The sequence below is a fragment of the Anabrus simplex genome, chromosome 7 (genome assembly GCF_040414725.1).
Source record: "Anabrus simplex isolate iqAnaSimp1 chromosome 7, ASM4041472v1, whole genome shotgun sequence".
In the NCBI taxonomy this organism is placed as follows: Eukaryota; Metazoa; Arthropoda; class Insecta; order Orthoptera; family Tettigoniidae; genus Anabrus; species Anabrus simplex.
The window spans coordinates 63,567,561-63,594,335 of record NC_090271.1 but is presented as its reverse complement, the minus strand read 5'-3'; the positions used below and the strand labels follow the sequence as shown (position 1 = coordinate 63,594,335).

At 38.0% G+C, this 26,775-nt stretch overlaps 1 protein-coding gene across 3 annotated transcripts in view; it reads left to right on the top strand.

The window, feature by feature from the left end:
- Positions 1-26,775, top strand: part of Lrch (Leucine-rich-repeats and calponin homology domain protein) — a 466,257-nt gene that overhangs the window by 389,697 nt on the left and 49,785 nt on the right. For all 3 annotated transcript variants that reach the window (XM_067151113.2, XM_067151112.2, XM_067151114.2), the window contains exon 12: positions 11,984-12,061. In XM_067151113.2, the coding sequence (XP_067007214.2) occupies positions 11,984-12,061 (78 nt within the window). The remainder of the gene's footprint in view (positions 1-11,983; positions 12,062-26,775) is intronic.

The following is a 26,775-nucleotide window of genomic DNA, read 5'->3' as shown; positions in this document are numbered from 1 at the left end:
CACAGAACAGTTTACCACCATACACAGACCAATTTACAAAAAGTTATCAGAACATGGACAATGGAGTTTGCAGAACAACCGTATCATAACAACAACAACAACAACGACAACACCTCGCAAATTTAGTAATTTCAATGTACGTATACACAAATAAATTCTTTACAAAGAATGTGGCACGTGCCGCACGAGGCAACACGAGACAGCTGTAGGACTGCCGCCTAGGCGCGAACTACCTGACTGGCGTGAGACTAGATAAAAATGAATAGGACAGCAAAAAATCACATCTAATATGAATGGAATTAGTTTGAAATTACCATAGTAGATGGTAAAAGTGACTATAGCCAGACACCTATAGGCAGCTAACGCAACGTAAGAACATATTTAGAATTACAAGAACACCTAAAGGCGTCAAACCCAATACTCGTGCGAAACCCCAGTTAAGGGGTTAACATCTGGAAATTTCTTTTCTAATACCCCCACTACCACAAGCGCTCCTCTTCCCTTTAATTTAGCCCTCCTACACTGTTCTTTCCAGGAACCATTCTTACTAATTATTACACCTAGATACTCCATTTTTCCCTCTGGTCTAATTTCTTCCTGATCTAGCCTCCAGACTTCCTTATTCTTTCTCACACCCCCTTTCCTACAAACCATCATCTGAGTCTTTCTTACATTTACTCCGAGAGACCGCTTCCTAGTATACTCAACTACCTTGTCCAACCCTTTTTGCAATCCACTTGCTGTCAATGCCAAAATCAATAGGTCATCCGTGAATAACAATCCCGGAACCTCCATTTTCCCTATCCAAGGACATTGCCAACACTCTCCTCCATGGCCCTCTAAAATATTATTTATAAATAATATAAATAATATCAGGGATAGCTTACACCCTTGTCTCACCCCGCTCTTCGATTCAAAACACTCGCTCATCCTTCAACCCTGCAATTTAATCATTACAAGCACTTCATCATATATTGATTCTATTGCCCCCCTCATTTCCTTCAACATTCCAACCTCACTTAATCTCATAAATAGCGCCTCCCTACTGTACCAGGAAGGCATAGGCCCTGTTATAAAATCTTTATTCATGAAAGGACGGCTAAGTTAATGATGTCTGAACAGCTGTATGAGAGAACATTCTCGTCTCTACTGCTCTGTGTGAGGAAGACAGCATGAGAGGGGGCAAGGTCGAGTGACGTCAGCACCACATGTATCTCACCTTCCCGTAGAAATGTCTCGAAATAAGTTTTATATTTCTCAACGACTTGACCGATAAATATGAGACTAACACCAACTTGTAGCTCACATTTTTTTTTTTTTTTGCTAGGAGCTTTACGTCGCACCGACACAGACAGGTCTTATGGCGATGATGGGATAGGAAAGGCCTAGGAGTTGGAAGCAATCAGCCGTGGCCTTAATTAAGGTACAGCCCCAGCATTTGCCTGGTGTGAAAATGGGAAACCACGGAAAACCATCTTCAGAGCTGCCGATAGTGGGATTCGAACCTACTATCTCCCGGATGCAAGCTCACAGCCGCACGCCTCTACGCGCACGGCCAACTCGCCCGGTAGCTCACATTTTAAACTTAAGATGTTGCAAATTTGAGATTAATCTGTCTAGTGGTTTAAAAGATATGACGAATTGAAGTTTGGAATGTATAACTACCCCTCTGTCACCTGACTCGGAGAGCTTGCTTCCAGCCGGATATAAATAGGTCGACGACCCGAGGGTAGAGTCAGTGTGTTTTAAACTGTACGACTCGATTATGACTAGACGTCATTATGCTCCGTCGCGCTTCGCGATAGATATGAAAGTTATACTCTAGAACTTTGAATTTGTGCGGGGTTGTAGTAAGTGAAGTTTCAACTGTGTCGTGACATGTGAGATGTTGTAAAGTTTTCTCAAACTGAGTTTTCATTGTATAAGATTTACAAGTGTCTTAACTAAGTGAATTTACGACAGCGACTGTGCATTGAAGTATAATTAAGAATACCAGTGTTTAATTTACTATTCAACAGTATTGTGGACAAAAATGTCAAAAACATATCAGATGTAAGGCTTTTCAGGCGTTTGCTCTATTAACCAGCGTTTCATCTTAGGTCTGACACTAGACTCATCAGAGTGGGATGTGTCAGACCCTACCCATTGTCGCTGGGATGTATGCAGGTGAACTACTACTACTACTACTACTACTACTGAACGTTTTCATTCCTCCCCTAAATGGTGACGCCGTCGCTCAGGCCAGGAGATTTGTTATGGTGAAAGAGATGTGCGGAGAAGGTGAGGGGGTAGGCGGCCGTGACCTATACTATGAATTGTCCCGGCATTCTCCTTAGTGCAGGACAGCCGACGGGCGAGGCCAGGCGAGAAATGCAGCACTGTGCCCCAGGCCCATCTCCAGAATGCAGAGGCATAGAGCCACAGTAGAGCCGTGGCCACCTCTCCTCTGCTTGGTTGGCCGGTACAGAGCACATGGGACAACAACCTACTCTGCATCTACCGACCCGCAGGTGAACTTATCAGAAGCCTTTATAAGAGGCACAGTCTGATAACTGCATATGGGAGTTAAATCTCCACAATGGAATTATTGCCCGCCTAGCAATTCCGAATGGAAAATTCTAAATTCCCATGGAGGGAATTAGATATTTTTCACCAATAGAGCATGTCAAAAATGTCAAAAACATATCAGATGTAAGGCTTTTCAGGCGTTCGCTCTATTAACCAGCGTTTCGTCTTAGGTCTGACACTAGACTCATGTGTCAGAGCCTACCCGCTAATTTTCCACTCAGTATTGTGGACTTCGTTAATCTCTCACATTGTGAACTTTGTCGTGATCATTGACAGTGACAGCATACTAGGAATTTGTGCATGATAAACTGAACTTTCAATTTATGACAACTTCATTAATTTTGAGACGCATTTCTCATATACAGTTGCGATTGTGAACTGTTTGAAATACCAGTCCACTCGAATATTCAGTAATTAGTAGGCGTAAATGTGACTATTTTTCACATATTTTCTTGAACTTTCAATTATTACCATAAGAAATGAACTGAATGTTAAGGACATTTTATGGCGATATTAGGTAATACGGACTCGTGTCATGCAAATTCATTCATAAAAACCTCTTAAACTGTGAACATTAGTATTCAAGAGGCTGTTATACGAATGATATTAATTGCATTTTCTCGAGTGTTTCAAGGAACGTGGTAATTATTCTACGATTAAATTTAAGGCGTAATCAGTGTTTATTATGAACTGTGATAGTGTTCAATTCATGTTTTATAAACTGTGAGTGAAAGACTGTGCTTTCGATTTTGAAAATGACCGCAGGTCATGACTGCATTAACTTGACTTATGGTTCAGACTGTAGCATAGACTGTGATATTCTGAGTCACGTATTTAATATCGTAGAACAAAATTGTGAGTACAAACTGTGCATTAAGACTTATGTCAGTGTAAAATACAACTCATTAATGGTAATTAAGAGTCCTACAGCTCGTTACATTGTGCCAATTGAACTTTCCATGTTTCAACATTTTCTCTTTAAAAGAACATGGGAAATCTTGGCGAAGTGTCGTGATATTACACTACGTAGAACGTCATCTTCAGCTTGGGATTAATCGTGGTTTCTTCGTGGAATATTCGTGGTATCCAGTGAGGGATTGATCATGGTTTCTACGAGGGATGATAACGTGGTGTCTTCGTGAACGTGTTACGCTGCTGGTGCTGAGTTCGATTTCGGGCTGCACGCTGCAGAAAGTTCCAGTCACCAAGCTGCAGGACAGTACTTCATCAATCCTTATGAGCAGATTACAGATGATATGAATTTCATATATTTTTGAGTGAGTAATTACACTTAGACACTGACTTTTAATAAAGCACTCAGTCATTCAGAGTGCTACATTCGTTAAAGGAAAAGTGCTTCGTGTGGCTTCTAATCCTACTGTTTATAATAATTGTAGGAGGTTATTCAAGAAGACTTCAGGTCTTATTTTGAACTGTAGATTTCTCTTTAAAGTTTGTGTAAAATGAAGTCATTTCACTTAGATGAATTATAGGGCTTGCCATAAAAACAAGTGCACTATTTTACCGTCTTATATAATTGATTTAGATGAACTGTAGGAATTTTCAGCAAGTGATTGAACATATTTATTTGAACTATTGTTAAAGGAAGTGTGAGTTAATGTTATGTTTACCACATCAGAAATTGCAAAGAAATGTAGCTGTCGTTGCACGAAAATGACATGCATTGTAAATAAAATGGCAAAAAATGCATCATCAGAAGTTGTTAAGTGCCTTCAGAACGGACCATTTTCTTTGGCAACGGATGGAAGCAATGATACGAATGCCAAGATCTATCCTATTATTACATTGTATGATATTCTGCAGGCAGAAGTAGTGAGCAGTGTGCTATCCATACCAGGGACTCAACAGGACAAAACATAGGTAACCTGATGTTATCACAGCTAAATTCTCATAACATATCAATTGAAAACTGTGTAGCTTTCTACTCGAACAATGCTCCTGTAATGATAGGACACAAAAATGGGATTTCAGTGTTTCTGAAGGAAGTTCAACCAGGAATTGCCATCATAGGTTGCATTTGCCACCTGATTATAGTGATTAATCTAGCAGCTGAAAAAGATGCTGGAAGATTACCATTTAAAGTGAATGAGATCCTTGTTGATATATTTTATTTCTTAGAGAAGAGTGTCAAAGAAAAGAACGCCTTTAGAAATTTCAGAACTTGCCCAATAAAGAGGCAAAGAAAATTCTGAAGCGTGTATGTACTAGGTGGTTATCTTTAGACAGATGTTTGAATAGACTACTGGACCAGCGGGAACCGCTTCTTTCTTTCTTCAAGAAGGAAGTAATATTGAAAATGAAAAATCCACAGCCTGTTTCCAGTCATTCGACCAGGTCAGGAATAGAATGGATGAAGCCCCATCTAGCGGTGAGGATAGGAATTGTGCCGGCTGCCGAAGCCTATCGCACCCCTCTGGGGCAATGATTAATGAATGAAATGAAATTATAAGGGAGGGTGTTGCTGGAATGAAATATGACAGGGAAAACCAGAGTACCTGGAGAAAAACCTGTCCCGCCTCCGCTTTGTCCCAGCACAAATCTTCCATGGCGTGACCAAGATTTGAACCACAGAACCCAGCGGTGAGAGGTCGGTGTTCTGCCGCCTGAGCCACGGAGGCTGTAAGGAAGTAATATTATGTACCCAAAATATTTCCACAAGCTTGACATCTTTCGGAATACCTTGAGTTGAACAAAGTGGATCGAAAGAGTATCAGAAGAAGAGAATTCTTAATTCTGCTAATACACATGTCCCTAAAAGAATAGCATATTGTTCCAAATGTGACAAACCCATCCTAAAAGGTAAGACATCTGCTACAAAATGTGAGGAAAAAGTGTTTATGTTCCTGTCCTCAAAGTTGAACAAGGCCTTTTGCACTTTCCTTCATGTGACTATTCCTTTATTCGACAAATTCAATGTTGCCCTTCAGACTTCTTCCCCACAAGTTCACTTTTTATTAGAACTTCAAATGGATTTGCTAAAGCAGTTGTTCACCAAGTTTGTTAAGCCCAAAATTGTCAAAAGCTTCTCATTGCTTGAAGTTGAAGTACAACTTGATTCAAAATCAAAGAAGTGATGATGAGTTAGTTATTGACATTCAGACTTCATACATAGTGAATGATCTCCAGGATACAGATAAATCCCTTTTCTTTTCATCAGTGAGAAACTACTTCTGTACTGCCTGTGACAATCAACAATTTTCCACTCAAGGATGATATGTTAAAGTATGTTTAATTTGCTAAGTTAGACAAAATTGAAGATGCACAGTTTTCTTCCATTCGTTTTTTCTTGGAAAAGTTTCCTATCATGTTATGCAAGGAAGAGAATGAAACTACAGATGAGGTGGTAAATGAGCTTCAGAGGCAGTTCACAGCTCTTCAGGTAGATGATGACACTTTGGCTGCAAATCAAGGTGCTGCAAGTGATTTGAATTGGGCACAAATATCAAGACTTCGTGGAGCCGATGGACTTCCTAAGTATAACCGAATTTCTAGAGTAATGCTCTCTATTCTCACCATACCCCATAGCAATGCAGAATGTGAACGTGTTTTCAGCCCTGTGAAGAAAAATAGAACAGAGTTCAGATCATCTATGTCCAATGAATCTGAGTAGGCCTGGTGTATTTCTATTTTGAAGACCAGGAGTTCTGGTCCCTGTTATGACAAAACATTTTCTCAAGACTTTTTGCAGGAAGCTAAAAAGGCCACAACTATGACTTTAAAGTTGAACTAGCATGAGATTTGCAGTGTGTATTATATTATTTCTTGCCTGTGTTATGTTAAACAAGTTTTATTGTGTAAAGCCTTTTTCAGTTATCACATATCTGCTTAATTTATCAAGGAAGTCCTGTTATGTATACTCCAAACCAATATTCGCCACACCTGCTGCTGTTTAACATGGATTTCTTTGTGATTGGTATGCTCATCCAGAGATGCCATCTTTCAAGAAAGGCAATTTGTAATGCAACCATTAGGGCACAGGGGGAGGGTGCATAGAATGTTTTTTCCCAAGATCTTACTAACTTACATATCATTGAAAGAAAACAATGAACAACATATAATTCAACCAGATGTAACAAATTCAAAGACTAGCGTATAAAGGGTGTATGATTCTTACCTGCTAAAGTAACAGGTGATCTGCGGTACATATCTGAGTGGAGGTTGAAGGATTATTTCTTTTGTTGAGTACTGTAGTTGCTCCCTTAGCAGCTTGTAGTTTCTGTTTGGTAAACGTACACTGGTGACATGCTTTTTCTTTTGATATCATGTACATACTCTGCACTAACAGAGCACTTAACACTTCGGTGTTCATATTAGCATGGAATTCAGTCTTGTTCTTCCTCATGCGCATCTGAAAAATCGCTGCTACACAAAACGCATGTGAATGAGATTTTGAGGGACGTAGTAACACACAATTAGCATATATCCTAGAAGAGCAATATATGTAAATTTGGTAACCATAATCGCAATAAGTACTTCTTCAACACTCGTGCACACAGTATTCACAATGAAACGGAGGTTGTCACCACTTTGCCACCAAAACAAAGACAAAAGGACTCGCTTACTTGCATGGAAGTCTGATCATGTGATGAACAAAGACAACATCTCCACAAGATATAACACTTCACAGGTGTCTATTTTTCTGGTACTGAAAGCACACACTGCGTTCGGCGCGTGAAAACTCAAAATAGTCTTAAATGAGGGACAGGAAAGGGGTATAAATTATTACTGAGAAATCTGAAAATAATATTCTGAGAATTCAAGCTGTAATGGCATTTCTTGTGTATTCTTTTGAACACTTTTGAACACTTCATACACTTAGATTTAAAAATAAACAAAAAATCATAATTTGTGGTGTTTGATTCATAAAGGTGTAATTATTATGATTGAATCGTAATAATTGGCATCTCTGCTCATCTACAGATCATTGGCCCATGATATAAGTAGATAATATTTCATTGAAATGTCTTGTTTAAAGCATGAATTATTGTATTTTGTAGCCCAGAAGTATTATTATTTTTGTCAAGCCGGGGTATGATATAGATGTTGATTCCCATAGGGAACATGAAATATTTGTCCTGAATGAGTAAATTTATAATACCAACATAATGGTCCGTTTATTATATTATAATGGTCCGTTATTGGACATTATAAATTTTCCAGCTAACTCATTCTTGGTTGCCTGCGTTTCGCCCTCGTGTGCTAAGTGGGGCTCGTCAGTTGGTACTTAGCACACCTACCAAGACGCAAGGCTAGTGCATACCGTGGAGGCCACTGCATAGGCCACTTGAAGCCACCAGCAGTGCCAATGTGTAATGCGTGTAATTAAGTAATACCTGGTTGTCAGCCATTAAGAATTTACGTAGGTAGTTCCCTTCCCGGTCCCTCCACTATTGTTATTTCGTCTCAGTGTTTTCCAAATTCGTACGTTTCTCGTCGCCAGATGTTTCATTCCAGGCTTGTGTGTATGCCGTCCGACTCGTTGGCTGAATGGTCAGCGTACTGGCCTTCGGTTCAGAGGGTCGCGGGTTCGATCCCCGGTCGGGTCGGGGATTTTAACCTTCATTGGTTAATTCCAGTGGTCCGAGGGCTGGGTGTTTGTGCTGTCTCCAAAATCCCTGCAACTCACACACCACACATAACACTATCCTCCACCACAATAACACGCAGTTACCTACATGTGGTAGATGCCGCCCACCCTCATTGGAGGGTCTGCCTTACAAGGGCTGCACTCGGCTAGAAATAGCCACACGAAATTATTATTATCTATGCCATACACCTGGCAATGTCATGTGTTACACAAACACGTTGTGTGAACCGCTTAGACTGATGGTGATGGTTCGGTCAGCTTCCGCTTCGAGTGCTAGTGTTGCCACGTCCTGGGGGCCATCTGGTGGCGAATGAATGTACCATTTTCCACTTCTATTATAACATCCAAATTTAAGGTGTCATTGTTTAAGAAGCCTTTCTCGTGGACAGTCGAGATTTCTTCTGAGGACGCAGAGTAGTTCCCTGTGAAACGTTAAGAATTTCACCTTATTTTCTTGACACGGCATAAGCCCAAAAGCCTATACTGTATCATGTCTTTAAAATATTATTTATTATCATAATCTTCATATGGTACAGTACACAAAGAACATTCATAAGCAGTAGGCACTAATATACATATATACATTATAAGTACAAAATAAACACATTATTACAGGTGAAACAATCATGCAAGCAGAAGGGTGTTCATAGATTTAGATCTAAATTTTCTAGCCATCGTATGGCCTCAGTAGAAGCCTCCACGAAGTGTTGATCCAATGAATGCCCTGCCAACACATTCGGTGACATTATGGTTGATAGTCTGCTTAACTGCACCACAGTCACAGTCTAGGGAAGATCTCCTACCCTACTTAAATATCATTGATCTGCATCTCCAATGGTTAGTACAGGCTCTGTTGAGGGTTACCTATGTCATGTGGGGAAAATCAAAGCCAGGTCGAAAATTCTTAACGTTTAACAATGTCTGCCTTTGAGTCAGAGCTACACTGTTCCACTCTTGTTGCCAATCAGTTTTTGGATTGTAAATCCTCCTAACAAGTTCCTGTTGCTGTTTGAATAAGAGGAGATGTTGATTTGAGGTGTCTGAATATGCTGTTATTATCTTCGTGGATGGGGAGATCAGGATTGGCCAATATCCTGTTGTATTCTCTAACCAAGATATTCAGTCTTCTAATTATTCTAGGTGGTTCTATGTGGCTATGCACAGACAACCAGAAAAGAGGAATAGATTTTGCTGTGCCAGTTATAACACATTCAGGCTCGTTCCTCCTTTTTAACATGAGAGCTGTTGACCCAAACTGAAGAACAGTACTCAGCTGTGGAAAGCACCAGTGCCGTAGCTGAAGTACGCAAAGTAGATGCAGGAGCACCCCACATGGAGCCAGAAGTTTGTGGATGATATTGTTGCGTGTCCTTAATTTGGCTGCTAGGTTGGTGAGATGTTTGCTGTACGGTAGCGTTTGGTCGAGAGTAACTCCAAGGTATTTGGGGTAGGTATTGTGAGGGAGTAGACTTCCATTAAGTGACACTTTCAAGGTGATGTCCGTTTGCCGGTTCTTTAAATGGAAGGAGCAGGTTTCCATTTTACTAGGGCTTGGTTTCAAGCACCACGGTTTGACGTATTTGCACAGAACATCCAGGTCTGCATTTAAAGTTATCTCTATCACATTAGCATCCACATGCTGAGTAATTATTGCCAGATCATCGGCATAAGCAAATTGACGAGAGCTCATGACTGGTATGTCTGTAATATACAGGTTAAACAGTAATGTAGAAAGAACAGATCTTTGAGTTAGACCATTGTTAAGTACCTTTATTTTGCTGTGATTTGTATGCATGACTACCTAGATCATTCTGTTTGAGAGCATATTGTTAATCAGAATTGACATTTGATTACACCTTGTTAGTTTAAAGAACTTATACGCAATCCCTTCTCACCACACCATATCGTCGGTAGCTGTTAGATCAATAAACACTCCTCCACTCTTCAATTGCTTTTCAAAACCTGTCTCGGTACGTATTGTCAGAGTAAGCACTTGTTCTTCACAACTACGTTGTGGACTAAAACCAGCCTGTTCAATAGGAATGATTTTAAAAATTAGAGGGCTTATTCTATTGTCAATAAGCCGTTCCAAGAGTTTAAAATAGACACTCATTAAGGCAATTGGTCTATAGCTTTTGACAGAGTCCACAGGTTTACCAGGTTTTAAGATAGCTAGAATCCTAGTTCGTATAAACTCTGAAAGGAGTTAACTTGTTCGGAGTACGTTTGAATAAACTGCACTAGTCAGTTCCTTGCACTTTTTTCCACAGTGCTTCAAAAATTCTGGATGTATACCATCAAAATCCAGGGCTTTTCCATATTTCAATTCATTTAACACAAGCAAAACCTCTTTCTTGGTCAGTAAAAGGAGCAGAAATGTTGGAAGAATTAGTGTATTGCTTTCTCAAATGTAACAGGTTGTTTTTTATAAACCTTTTGTGATATTTGTCGGGCTTCGATTTAGACAGACTGACAATGCAGCTGGCAATATGATTGGGTGAAACCTCTGGTTTCAGCCAAAGACTGTGAGGTATTCTTCGTAGCTTCTTTAGAAGCTCCAAGCTTTTCTATTTGAGCGTCTGAAGTCCAGTGCATCCATGGTTTCCTTCCATCTGTTTTGTCTAGCTTCATCTAGTTTATGAAAGATCTTGTCAGCTACATCTTTTTCGCCATTCCTGTGGAAATCCTCATAAAGTACTTCGCAAGCCTCGCCCCAATCTGGAATAAATTCCTTTCTCATTCCACAGGGAATATGTCTTTTAGCATATGCTAGAACAACTTTCACAAACCTAGAGTAACTATTTACCTCAGGTGGAATCCAACATATTGTACTGTCGAGATCAGGCGAGTAGCTCTCCCAGTTAGCTTTACTAAAGTTCCAACAAGGGGATGGTGAAGTTCTTATAATGAGAATCAGCATTCCAATTTCCAGAAGGACAGGTCATTGTTGACTATGTGGAAAGTTCTTAAGAACTTTATGAAGCACAGGTAAGCTGGATTCCTGATGATCATTTGAAACAAAGCACAAGTCAGGATTGGTTTCAGAGCCCCATCTTCCTGACTTGAATGTACGTTTGTCTATTGGATTGAAAAAAGTTGCATGCTACAAAGCTGTTCTCTACACTGCACTATTCCTATACCACCATAGAGTATGATGACTATTGAAATTGCCCACATAGATGGGTGGGGGAGATTGTTTGAAGAACACTGTCAGGCCACTGAATTCCTGGAGGTTTATAAATGTTTATGATTGACACAGCATTAACATTTGTCATAATGTTGAAAATGTCTGCATCAGAATTAGGTGAGATTAAATAAGAGCAGGTGATGAATTTTTGAACAAAGGTTGCAGTTCCATAAGACTGATGGTAAGTAGCTCCCAATAACTTGTATCCAGGGATGTTTCCTCTCAAATGAAGCTGAGGTTGATCAGAGGCATGAGTTTCCTGAATGCAGATCACATCAACATTATTTTCCAAGGCTAGCTTGGAAAGGTAGCCACTTTTAGATCTATTAATTCCTTTGATGTTGATTTGAAGGACTCTCAGAACAGTTCCCCAGCTTTGCAGATTGGCTCTGGAAAGAGCTGGAAAGAGCTAGTATCATTAGTTTCGTGTACCATTAGCCAGGAGATCACAAGTGATAGCCTGGCAACCAAGAGCTGATGTTCAGTTCAGTACAGGCAGCACAGTTACCCATACCTATACAGAGGCACCGTGTGGAGGAATCAGCATCACCCCCATATAAAATATCTGCTAATATAAGAATAAAGCTTTTGACTGAACCATCTTATTTCTTTCCTAACAGCCTAAGTTGACAATGGCGAGATGCCGTAGAAACGTGGACAACTTTCTTGAGGCTTGTCGCAGAATTGGTGTAGAAGAGGTAAGCATATGAATTGCATGTGTATTAGAAGAATTGCATGTTCTGGATTATTTTTCACAGTTCCAAACATCTCTTGTGTAAAGCATCGTCTCTAAGTTCTCCATTGTGTTCTGTTCATCTCTCATGACTTTGAATGGTGATATGTTGAATGTCTCTTTTGTTCCTTTAACTTTTTTTGCTTTACGTCGCACCAACACAGATAGGTCTTATGGCAATGACGGGACAGGAAAGGGCTAGGAATGGGAAGGAAGCGGCCATGGCCTTAATTTGCCTGATGTGAAAATGGGAAACCACGGAAAACCATCTTCAGGGCTGCCGACAGAGGGGTTTGAACCCACTATCTCCTGAATACTGGATACTGGCCGCACTTACGCGACTGCAGCTATCCAGCTCGGTGAGGTTTTTTATCCAGCTCTCTCCATCCAACTCATTTTCCACGAGGTACAAGAGACAGCTCCGCTGGATGATATAAAAGAGGGCAGTTTTGACAGGATCACCAGTTCGAGTTCAGCACTCACAGCCGTAGCTTATGCAGGCTGTTGAGAGGGGATTTATACACGACGGTCGAACTCTGTACTTTACGCGAGAATCTTCAAATGGACTTATAAATTCAGTGAGTGCTACGACACTTAGAAACTTTTGATTGAATATCACAGTGACTTGTGATGGTTGTATTTATTAACTTTATGTTTCTAACCACAGTTTAAGACGTTAGTAATTAAACAAGTAACAGTATTTGAATAGAAGCTACTTAAAGCTTTTAATACAATCAATCTCGCGTGAATTGAGAACATTTCTTAGAAAATTACAAACTACTTAGCCCTCTGATATAGACTGTTCGCAACTGTACTTTAACTTCTACATTTAAGGACTGTGTTGAATTGTGATACATTCGTGACAAGTGTGAAACATTGAATTGCATTTCATTTTCTTTCACGTTCAAACTCTGAACTTCTAAAATAGTTGTATTCACGAATGGACTTTATTGTTGTGTGTTAATTCTTATAATTATTATGAGACTTACACTTCGTCTTCATGAGTATTGCGTGCAAACACTTGTAAAATTACGTGAAATGAGCTTTACGATCAGACTTGATTTCTGCAACAGCATTTGTAAAATACCATTTTGTCAGCCAACTCTGTTTTCTAGTGATATTACTTTCAAATTTGATTTTTACCAGTGGAAGAAAACTTCATTCCCAAGTAACGACACTTATAATTATTTAATCTCCGAGTGATATGATTAACGGATAATTGAACTGTGCCATAGATAAACTGTGATATCTAAGTAATATTACTTACGAGTAATTGAATTGTGCTTTTAATAAACTGTGATATCCGAGTGATATTAATTATGGAGGATAGAATTAGGCGTGTAATGGACTGTGATTTCCAGTACAAAGTCTTGAAATATGCTGCCAGTGATTGAAATAACTCAATCGTGTTCACTTTACCAAATCAAATCAAATCAAATCAAATCAAATCAAATCAAATCAAATCAAATCAAAATCTCTTTATTTGCAAATGAGGTGTCTACCTCGGTGGCAAATGGTACACTAAAGTACATTATTGTCAAGCACTAAATATTAAATTAACAAGAGAAGAAAATTTTTCTAGAATACAATATTATACAATTTACGCTAACAATTTTTTTCTATTAAACACACAGCTCATCCTTAATAAATTTATATTGTTTACAAAATTCTACTTATAATATCTCCTGTACTACTTACAAATATAGTCAACTGATATACAGTATGTGGAATTACTTCAAATTATACTATACAACTGGTATAAGATTAAACTTTACATTGCATTTATTTATTTATTTATTTATTTATTTATTTATTTATTTATTTATTTTTACCCATTCTGGAACCTAAGTAGCATAACGACCCGCTGCGTCTTAACCAGAGCCTCTTTTGCCACCACTTTTCAGAGTTCCTGAAGGGTCTTCACAGCTACCGTAGCGGTCCCAGGGCCCTCGAAGTCCCCACTGTACTTCACCCCTACAGGCAGTCCCTTACTTTGGCTGTCCAAACTCCTTAGACCAGGGGATGAAATTAATTTATTCACACATTTTTTTATTTACAATAACCTGCACTGGTCGAATGCCCTCTAACACTTCATTTATTTTCTCTGTTGCTGTTTATTCTCTTCTTGAATATCTGTACAGAGTTTCGAAAAGGATCAAACACTACCCCTGGTAAACTGTTCCACTCCTTCACACCCTTCCCAGTGAATGAAAATTTACCCCAATCGCTTCTGCTAAAATTCGTTCTAATTTTATATTTGTGGTCTGTCCTGCCAATATAATTATTTTCCAACTGAAGCCTCTCACGGATATCTCCCCATGCTTCTTCTCTTGTATAGGCTCTATATAATCCTATAAGTCTAGTTTTCTCCCTTCTCTTACTTAAAGTTTCCCACCGAAGTTCCTTTAACATTTCTGATACACTACTCTTTCTCGTGAAAAACCCCTGTTACAAATCTTGCTGCTTTCCTCTGCACACTATCTATTTCTTTGATTAGGTATTCTTGGTGAGGATCCCAAACACTGTTTGCATATTCCAATAATGGACGAACCATACTTAACTTCTTTCTTTTAATTCTTTATTGCATCATTTAAGTAGCCTCATTATGACATGTAACGATCTGCATGCTTTCCCAACAATGTCATCAACATGACCCTTCCAGTGCAAATTACTTTCAAATCTCACACCTGAGTATTTGCACTTGCCATCTTTTGGGATATCTACCTCATCCAAAGTATATTCAAATTCAGTTTTAAAGCTCCTGTTTGTAAAAGTTGTAACAGTTGATTTGCCTCCATTAACCTTCATATTATTTTCTTCAACCATTGTTGGATACTTTCAAGGTCCCTTTGTAATTCTGAACAATCCTCAGTGTTATTTATTTCCCTATAAACAATTATGTCATCTGCATACAATCTTATTTTTGATGTTATATTGTTCCCTAAATAATTTGCGTATATTAAGAAAAGTAACGGACTGATTATACTACCCCGTGCAATTCCCTTCCAAACTTTCTCTTCCTGTGATACATTATTTCCTACTTTGACTTTCTGAACCCCTGAATTTAGAAATGTTTTTATCCAACGTGTAACCCTTACGTCCAATCCTATTCCCTCCAATTTCTGTAATAATATTCCACGTTCCACTCTATCAAAGGCTTTGGAAAGATCTATGGCTATGCAATCTATCTGGCCTCCTGAATCCAATTGATCTGATATGTCCTGCTGAAATCCCACCAGTTGTGCCTCACAAGAAAATTTCTTTCTAAATCCATACTGGCTCCTCATGAACCAATTTTTATCATCACATATCCCTCTGATGTACTTTGATATTAAACTCTCCAGTATTTTACAAACTATACTGGTCAGGCTGATTGGTCTGTAGTTTTCTGGTTTCCTTTTATCACCCTTTCCTTTATAAATTAGTATTATTATAGATTCCTTCCATTCCTTTGGTATTACACTATTATTTATGACATAGTCAAAGAGAAATTTTAAATAAGGCACTATGTACCACCCCATTGTCTTTAATACCTCCCCAGTAATTTGATCACTTCCTGCTGCTTTTCCTTGCTGAAGCAGTTGGATTTCCCTGAAAATATCTTCATTTGTGAATGAGAAGCTTCTTGTTTCCCTCTGTCTCTCTCCCTCTCTATCTTCTGTTTCGGTTTCCAACTCCTGACAATCATCTACTGAATCTCTGAATTCCCTTCTAAATAAGTTTGCTTTTTCAGTATCTGTTAAATAGTGTTCACACCCTTCTCCCACCATTGTAGGAATTTGGATTCCTTTTCCTTTTTGATTCCTGATATATGAATACAGCTTTTTCCATTTCCCTTTGTGGTCAATACCCTCTTGAAGTATGCCATTCATATAATTCTCTTTTGCTTCCTTTTTCACTCTATTCAGTTTCCTCATTAGCTGTTTTCTATTTTCTCTACTCTCCCTACCCTCTTTGATTTTCCTGTTTACTATTCTACATTTTCTTTTTAATTTTCTTATTTCCCTTGTATAATAAACAGGGTCTGAGGTCATTTTACCCTTCTTAACAGGTATAAATCTCTTCTCTCCTTCCCAAATGATTCCTTTAAATTTAGCCCAAAGTGTATCCACATTACTCCCTTCACTTATCCAACAACTGAATTGTGATTTAAGGTAAGTCCCAAATTCATCAACTTTAGTTTTTCTGTACAATTTCTTGTCTTGTGTAACCCTCTTATTAAGCCTTTTTGGTACGAGTCCTACATCCATTATTACAGCCTTATGGTCTCCTATTCCTTCAATTACCTCAGTTTTATCAACAATTTCCCATGGTTTAACCAAGAATACATCTAGTAAGTTATTGAGACGAGTCGGTTCTTGTACTACTTGTGTGCCGGGCTGAGTGGCTCAGACGGTTGAGGCGCTGGCCTTCTGACCCCAACTTGGCAGGTTCGATCCTGGCTCAGTCCGGTGGTATTTGAAGGTGCTCAAATATGTCAGCCTCGTGTCGGTAAATTTACTGGCACGTAAAAGAACTCCTGAGGGACTAAATTCCGGCACCTCGGCGTCTCCGAAAACCGTAAAAGAGTAGTTAGTGGGACGTAAAGCAAATAGCATTATTATTATTACTACTTGTGTAAATCCTCCCTTCCAAATTAACTTATTTGCCATAGGCTTCACTTGCAGCTCCATTCCATTCAACTTCAGGTAAATTTAGATCTCCCTCAATTATTACCATATCATTATTATTGTTTTTATGAGTATAATCTATTATTTTCTCAAATATTTCCATGTCTCTTTCCTCTCTTCCAGGCCTGGATGTTCCTATAATTCCCACCTCCTTCATATTATCCAAACTAATCTTATCTCTAATATTTCATCCCTTTCATCGGTGAACCATTCATGTGAACAATAAGTTTCCTTCACCAGAATAAACACCCCCCCCCCTCCCTTTTTAACTCCTCGGTCTCTACAATAGACTGTTTGTTACTGGTACCGGTATATCACTCGAAGAATGGTCAGTCCCAAATTCTAGCGATCGCAGTCTTTCTTTTAATTCTTGATTTTCATCTTTAAGAGCCTCATTGTCCTTTTGTATAATGTTTATAATTTCTAATGCACTTTTGTATTCCTCATCGATTGTTTTCGGTGCTTCATCGTCAACGCAGTTGCCAACTACAACATTCCAAACACACTGCTCACAAATCCAGTCAACATTTTCATTAGTTTTTACGTCTCTAGGGCAATTTCCACACTTATAATGCCACCATCGATCACATGAATCACACAACATTCCATTTTTCACTAATCTTCGACATTTTCTGCACTTTTCGTCACATTTTACGGTTCATTTACTCGAAGGATAAAACACTACGTTGTCATTACCGGGCGCCATTTTGAAAAGATGTGGTATGTTAAAGAGGACACTTAAAGTTAATGTTAGTCAGTTGAACTTTTTCGTGTTCTACAACTACATTTGAATACGATAAATCCTGACGAGTGCCTGTCACAATCATTTACACCTGACAATGAGGGAAGAGAAGACTTGGTTCGACGTGGGACATTGGACCTTGGTTCAACGAGGAAATCAAACGTGGTACCATGGTGGATATAACGACATCCGGCTACAGGGGATTTGACGTGTGGTTCGCTGAACTACATGTTCTCCATTCCAGTGTTCCAGTAATACAAGTGCTTTAAAAAAAAAGAAAGTTGTCGCTCCACCAGACTAACTTTCCATTTGTGGAACGGTAAAGTCAGTGATTTTTGGAATGGGCAGTTCTATGAACACTTTGTTGGGGTTTATAGGAATAATGTCTCGAGCTGCTTGGCTCCTATCTCCTAATTTCCTTAACAAGGACCATGCCTTCCTGCTTGAATGTTTGAAGTTGAGGTTTTCAACTGTTTCTGTCCATTTCTGTCAGTGAGCAATGTCCAGGCTGTATAATAGTTGATCAGCTGTGTTCTTGTCTCCAGTTGTTTGGAATTCTTGATACAGTTCTTCGCTAGCTTTGCTTTCTGACTACACATATTGAAGCTGGTTTTCAAAATCAACTGAAAACCTCAGTTGTGTTCATGGACCTTACTGCAGCATACGATACAGTATGGAGACAAGGACTCATCTACAAACTGCTTCGAGTAATACCTTGCAAGAAAATCACCAAGCTCATCGAAAACATGCTTATAGACAGGAGGTTTCGTGTAATTTTGGGAAACAAGACAAGTAAGGAAAGGATCCTTAATAATGGTCTTTCTCAAGGATCAGTACTAGCACCTCTGCTGTTTAACTTATAAATATATATATATATCAGACTTACCGAAAACAGCCTCTAAAGCATTTGGTTATGTGGATGACTGGGCTTTTGCAACGCAGGGCAAACACCGAAGATACGCTGACAGCTGATTTCCCCACCTTAGATCAGTACTTTCATAAGTGGAGACTTAGGCCAAGTTTGAGTAAAACTGAAGTCTCATGTTTCCATCTCAACAACAAACTGGCCCACCGTGAACTTAATGTCAAATTCCAGAACACTAGACTTCCTCACAACAAACACCCAAAATACCTCGGAGTAACCCTTGACAGAACACTGTCCTTCATAGAACATCTGAAGATGACAAAAGCTAAACTCCAGTCACAGAACAATATCATCCACAAACTGTGTGGCACCACCTGGGGTTCTTCTGCTTCGACCTTACAAACTTCAGCCTTTGCCCTTGTCTTCTCAACTGCAGAATATTGCTCTCCAGTCTGGCTTGAATAGCTGTTACACAAAACTGGTTGATACACAGCTAAATCATACTTTGCGCATTACATCGGGAACCATAAAATCTACCCTCACTTTTTGGCTACCAGTTCTGAGCCATATTCCTCCACCTCGCCTACGGAGAAAGAATGCCTTGCTGCGTGAGTACCAGAAGCTGTCGAGGAATTCCAATCTGCCAATTCATGTAGATATACCCTATGCCTTGAACAACAGACTTCAGTTCAGAAATCCACCAATAAGGACTGCCAAAATCCTGGTTGACAAATTCAGCCTGCAGCAGGATTGGATTCAAGAATGGACTTCTATGGCTCCAGCTGAGTATCAGAACTTCCCCTGTATTACAAGAATACCAAAAGGATTTGACCTACCTTGCAAAACCTGGACAACCCTCAATCGTATCAGGACAGGCCATGGAAAGTGCGCTGACTTCCTCTATAAATGGGGCAAACTACCCTCCCCGGAATGTAGCTGTGGTGCCCCTAAGCAAACAGTTCGTCATATAGTGGAACAGTGCCCCCTGAGTGCTTAACAGGGTAGCTCAAAATACTTTCTTGACCCAAATCCTTCTTGTATAGACTATTTGCAGAGCTTGATGGCAAAATTGTAACCTACATAGTGTATTGTATATTTAATTTGTGATTGTGTGTTTTTATTTTTCATGTCATACGCTAGATAAATAATGAACACTATAAACTTTAACTGGAAATCATTCTGGTCTAAGGCAATTGTGTAAAAGACAAGATTAAATTCTTACAAGACAAATTTTATTTACTATTTTGCAATTTTTGCAAATTTCAGTGTTAAATATTTAGACAAGCTATAGGAAAAACTCTAAATAGAATTCACATTACAAGTGGTAGAATATTTAATTTAATCATAATGTTCACTTAATATGAACTTATTTCAAGAACGACTTTATCAGAAGAAGCAATAAGTTAAATTGTACAAGATCCACCTTTTCAATAAAAGGTATGTTGTTGATTAAAATTACAATATCATTTATTAAATGGTACCGGTTTTAACATCCATGGATGTCATCATCAGCCAAATAGGATCATATACAAAGATACACATTAAAGTTAAAACACATAAAATTGACCCTCATAATTAAAATTATCTATAACAAGTTAAAATATAAAGCATATTTATGCTAAATTTCCAGGTTTGAATATATAATTAGTACAAGATTGACAACTTGTTAGTCACTAATAAAATAAAAAACGGAAGTTCGTAAGCCTCGTAGAAATAAGTTCAAAGTCATTGACAGTTTTAAAATTTGTTAGATTTGGGTGCTTTGTACAGCATTGGCATCATTGTATGTAGAGAAATGTATGTTAGGTGCGATGCAGTAATGTTAAATACATTGAAAGGAGTGGATGATGTTCCTCTGTGAGCGTAAAAACGATACTAAGTCAGTAGATAATACATATAAAAGCCATCTTCGTGAGTACGATGTTATGTCGTATTTCTTTGGAGCGAGTGGATCTTTTGACCAGAACTGTATGTTGAAGAAGTTAAAATATTCTCAATCCAATGCAGGCCTGTAGTATGAAAGATAAAAACGAGTTAACTTGGATAGTGGAAATGGGGCAAGAAAGTAAAGTTTTATGAAGAGACTCACCTTTTGGTTGACTGGTTGTATGTACTGCGAAGATGAGTTTAAGAGGAACCGACAAGCACAAGGGAGACGTGTGGACTGGCTGGGAATGGAAGGGGAGAGGGAGGAGTGTTAGGTAGGAGGAGGGGGAGGGGCGATAAACGAGGCGGGATCAGCGGGTTTTGGAGGTAGGAGAGAATATCGTGTCAAAGAGTTTCGTCCTATCTGAAAGACTGGGCTATTTTCTGGAATTTTGAACAAATTAAACACTGCAATGAGAACATCAAACAAGATTTTCGGTTTCTCAGAGATGTTATTTAAATTAAAGTTTGAATTAAAAAATTTATCTAAGTGAATGTAGCAGCTTTCGGTAGTATCTAAAAGAGGGCCCTTGCTAAGCGTGTCAAAGGATCTCAATATCCTGGTCTATTCCATAAAATTTGTGCTTAGCGTCATGAATATGCTGGCCTACCGCGGAAAATCTATTATACCTATTTGCGTTTGTATGTTCCGTGTACCTAATTTTTATGCTACGGCCAGTTTGCCCAATATATGAGCTGCTACAGTCATTGCATCGAAATCTGTATACACCTGATTTTGAGAAAGGGTTAGAGCTATTAATCATGCTGGAATTGTGTAGAACGTCTGAATTTCTATTGTTAGTTCTGAAAGAGCTGTTAACATTATGCTTCTTAAATATATTGGTGACGTTATATATGGTTTTATCAAAAGTGAAAGTCAAAAACAATTTGAGTAGGGAATTGAATACCATTTGTGCTATAGCTAAGTTCAATGGTTATAACAACACTTTTATTGAATGCATAATCAATAAATTTAAGCATCGCTCAAAATCAAACTTAATAAAGGATAAATCAAAACCAAAAGAATTTTAAAATACTGAATTGTTCCTGTTGTTGTAATGTAGTCTGCAGTGCTAATACCCAGCCATATCGGAACGGCTCCGGCTGGTTCTCTCTAGTGCCATTGAACACTGATATTGCATCTGTTTCCCGGGAATATGGCTTGGCCTAACCTAGTGCAGGGCTGTAATGGACATCCTCTGACAATTAAATAGGGTTATCTTCATTTTCTCACCATATTTTTAGGATTTTCAATAGTTTTGTGGTGTAAGAAACAATCTGTGTGTAACTCAGTAGTTATAACAGAAACAAGCCACCAATCTCCAGCTCTAAACTCCCTAATTTTACTCTATAAACAAATTGGTGAATACATAATTTCCCATGGAACAGTTTGTCCCAACTTGTCATTTACGTTTCATAGCAACCCCTAATACTTACATATGTCATAAGAGTAGTTGGATTTTCAGGAGTACCCACCAACAACAAATGCAATTGTGGGGGAAATATTATATTAGGGTCTTACAGGGATCGTTTTTATAAATTTCTGAATTATACTTTGCTGCCAGATTATGTTATGCGCTGATGTTAGGTTTTAAAAAAATCCTACAAAACTACTTTTCAAAATTGCTGGATAATGCCATCACATGATCACAATAGTTTCACACTGGTGTGAATCCTTCTTTTATTGGTATGGGTTGAAAGATTGTACCTGAAGTTCTGCTGTAGATCATTCTTTCAAGTAGTTTGTAACATATACTTAAGAGGGCAATTGGTCCATAATCTTCAACATTATGGACACTTTTTCCAGGTTTTGTTACTGATACACTCTTCTACCACCAAGTGAGGACATTTCTTTGGGATGTTAAGATTCCAAAGAAAGTAATCTACTGCCTTTTCAGATTTTGTTTTGTTCAATGTTACAAAAATCTCTATGGTGGTGAATTATTCTGAATAATGAAAAGTTTTCTTCAGCCTGAATCTGGCTCTTAGATTCTTTTTTTTTGTAGTTTTATTCTTATAAATATCTACTGATGTTCTAGTTACACCTTGAAGGACAGTAAAAAAATATTTGCACTCTGTGTTATCGTTGGTATATTAAAGATTTCCGGTGATGCACTCAGTGGTGCTCAACAAAATTGAATTAGCCAAAGGAACCATCCAGTCGAATTCCACTTTTGTTGCGAGATAGCAGCACACTCAGAATGTCAGGATTGGTAGGCAGGCTGCCTAGATGGCACCACTTCAGGTGGTCTGCAACTCTGTAGCAGAGATCGTATTATTATTATTATTATTATTATTATTATTATTATTATTATTATTATTATTATTATTATTATTATTATTATTATTATTATTATTATTATCATCATCATCCCATCTGTCTGGATCCCATTAATCCAGATATTTGATTTATCCAGACTGATTATGTAGATATTATTTCTACCTTAATTTCACACTTCAAATTGATCATACTAGCAGGATACTCGTGCTTCTCTAGGGCTTTAAAATGAAAGTTATTATTCGAAGTGTTACATTTTTGGAGAGTCCACTGTCAGCTGAGCCTGTGAAATATGTCCTCAGTTCGTACGTCAAACGGTTTTGTGGGATGATTACTTTTGTTAATAATCTACCACTCACTTGAACCCTGTACGGAAGAATTTGAATGTTTTAAACCATATCTGATTTAACATCTAGGATGTAAAAGCCACCAACCTGTGAAATTTTGATTTTGTACGTCGAACAGTAATGGAGGAATGAATACATTTTTAAGGGGTGAATGTTTTCGAAATATTTATTAACATCTAGCATATAGAAGACAAACCTTCATAAAAAAAGTTATGTTCATGCCTGAAACGGTTTCAGAAGAATGGATATTGTGTTTTTGAGAGTCAACTGCCATCTAAACTTCTTAGGAGAGAAATGTTTTGAAGTATACAGTACTGTATTTTACACCTAGGACATAAAAGAAGACCCTTCTTGTAAAATTACAACTTTGTACGCCAAACAGTTTTGGAGGGATGAACAATGTAGTTTATGGAGCTAACCTCATTTGTCACTTTAGCTGCGTTTAAAAATATTTCCTATTTCACAACTAGGATTTAAAATATATACCGCTATTTGGAATTTTGTCTTTGTATGTTAAACAGTTTCCGAGGAAGGAATTAATATATATTTTCTTTCGGATCTTAACCCCCATTTAACTCTCTGAGGGGTTAAATTTGTTTCAAACCTTCTGTTATTTAACACCTAGGATATCGTTTGACATTTTTACTTCATAATTCAAAAGGTTTCATATAAACGTACATTTTTGTCATTATTCCTCATCTCCCAGTCAAAATCCCTTAGGAGTGTATTGTTTTAAGTCCACTTCTTATTTGTATCCTCATAAAAAGAATTCAACTCCTTTTACATCCCCCTTAAGTTGATCCCCCCCCCCCAAACAAAAATGCGTGTTTATTTTTGAAGGAGATTCCAAATACCAATTTTAACGTCCGTAACATCCTTTGTTTTTGTGATGTAAGTATTCTCATACAAAACATTAAACTCATTTTTCAATTCATTTTCCCACCCTTAATTGGATTTTCCAAAAACAAAAGAATGTGTTTTTTAAAATTCATTCATTCATTCATTCAGCACGAGATGCAGCTACACTGAGCAAATTTCCACTTGCACTATCAACAGACTAATTAACAAATGAGTCGTCCATTTTGCAAAACCCGTTATGTCCATATTTTTTTTTTTTCAAAATGAGTTATCACCGTCATTGTATGCAGCTCATCAACATACACAATCCTGTAATGTAATACATGAGCAAAGGCCATTTAATCCATACGTTTAAAGGTGACAAAGAACGGAACTGCTGCAGAAATCGTTATGTCCCGCATGTGTTATGCAGCAAAGCTTGTTATGTCCCAGAACCCTATAAGAGGATCATACTTACACAAACAAAATCAGGGAACTGTGTGATGAGAGATGAAGTAAAACAGCGATCGTGGTGGAAGCAAAAAGCATATTAAAGCATGGGAAACCCTTTTCTGCTATTGTGCCAGTACCAGTGGAGGAAGGGGTTCCTCTTAAGAAAGAAAAGCTCAACAACCTGAACGATGACCACACATTCTACAAGACACTGTTTGACCAGCGGCAAACTTTAAAACAGTGATAGTTGTTCTTTGACAACGTCTCGATGTGCACTGTACTTGAAGTGTTCATCTTCACACACTATTTCTTCGCAGAAGACACTTGGCTAAATGTTTAACTCAACCTCGCCAACCGTGCGCGACACAATGTTTTCACGTGTCTATTCTTCTTTGTATTTTATCACTACACATTTAATCACTTTCCAAACGCGCATCCTGGGCCCATAACCTGTTGAAAAGGCATGATGTTTCGGAAAGTAATAAGGTCAGCACGGTTTTATTTTGAATGGCACTGTTTATTACATACGTAAATCACAGATGGATGCAGTGAAAATATAGACATGGAGATTACAATTGTGACGTGTCAGCATGGAAAAAGGAACCATAGTGTGTAGGTAGCACTACTTGATGGTGGCTCAGCCAGAGTCATATGATATATAGAAATATTCTCAACAAACCCTTTTCTCACTTTTTTCACCCCCTTAAGAGGATTTTTCCAAAAACAAAAACTACATGTTTTCTTATTTTTAAATGAGATTCCAAATATCAATTTTTACGTCTGTAACACCTTCAGTATTTGATGTATAAGTATAGAATCCAACTAAGTTCACTTCTCTTCACCCACCTCACCCCCTTATGTGGATTTTCCAAAAACAAAACAAAATACATGTTTATTTTTAAAGGGGATTCTAAGTACCAATTTTTATGTCTATAACATCTTCAGTTTTTGAGATATAAGTACTCACATAAAAATAATGACACCCTTTTTTCAGTCCTTTTTACATCCCCCCCCCCTTTTTAAGAGAGATTAAAAATACCAATTTTCACATCTGTAACATGTTATGTTTTTTATATATACTGTTTTATATGCTCATTTTAAAAATTTACCCCCTTTAACACTTCCCCTTAAGTGGATTTTCAGAAAACATATTATGTGTATTCCTTTACTTTTACAGGACATTCCAAATACCAGTTTTCAACTCTGTAACATGTTACTTCTTTAAGATATATTCATTTTAAAAATTCAACCCCTTTGTCACTCCTGTTCACCACCCCTTCAGTAGATTTTCCATAAACAAAAGAATATGGGTTTCTTTATTTTTAAAGGAGATTCCAAATACCAATTTTCATGTCTGTAACTCTTCAGTTTTTGAGATATAAGTATCCACGTAAAAAGAATTCAACCCATTTTTCAGTCCTTTTTACACCTCCCCCCCACTGAAGTGGTTCTTTTTCTGAAAACAAACAAATACGTATTACTTTTATTTTTAAAAGAGATTAAAAATACAAATTTTCACGTCTGTTTATATTTTAAAATATTTAAAAATTTACCCCCTTTAACACTTCCCTTCTAGTGGATTTTCAGAAAACAAATCATGCATGTTCCCACTTTTCAGTGTTATATCAAAATTAGCCCTGTCACATAATTTCAGTTTTAAAATTCTTATGTCAGCACTAATATCCTGTCAGTTCGATACAAAATGATGATCTTCCTTGTTGCCACTTTCTTCATCATCAGGTACACTAGTTCCATGGTCCAAATTTATTGAACAGTTTGAATCAGAATCAGCCATTAAAAGACTGAAGATCTCTTCAATATCCTACCGGCTAGACAGCTGACAGGAATGTTGGCGGGCGGATGAAAGATAACAAATAAACATACAGTAGGCCCAGTATTGGCGGCTATGTTTTCAGACAATGCTTAGAACAGAGTCAATACATGACTAAAGGTGTTTGTATTATTAAATGCGCCTTTATTAAAAAAGCACGTGGAAACTATAGCGGGAAATTACTATGTCGACAAAAGTCAATTACCACAGTGAATGCTATAGGGAAGTAATTGCAAGCTGTGCACTTCATGGCCGTATCGATGAGTTCAATCAATAAATTAATTTAAAATACCACCTAATCGATACTTTATTTCTTGCCTTTTGGCAGCATTATAAAAACCTTAACACATACAGGACATGTTTCGATCACTTATGGGTCATCTTCAGCTGTCTCTGATTAGCTTACATAAAACCATTTGAAATACATACATACATACATACATTATCATTATAGACTGTTATGCCTTTCAGCGTTCAGTCTGCAAGCCTCTGAGAATTTACTAAACGTCGCCACAATCCTCGATTTGCAACTAGTGTTGTGGCCTCATTTAGTTCTATACCTCTTAGCTTTAAATTGTTAGAAACAGAGTCTAACCATCGTCGTCTTGGTCTCCCTCTACTTCTCTTACCCTCCATAACAGAGTCCATTATTCTCCTAGGTAACCTATCCTCCTCCATTCGCCTCACATGACCCCACCACCGAAGCCGGTTTATGCGTACAGCTTCATCC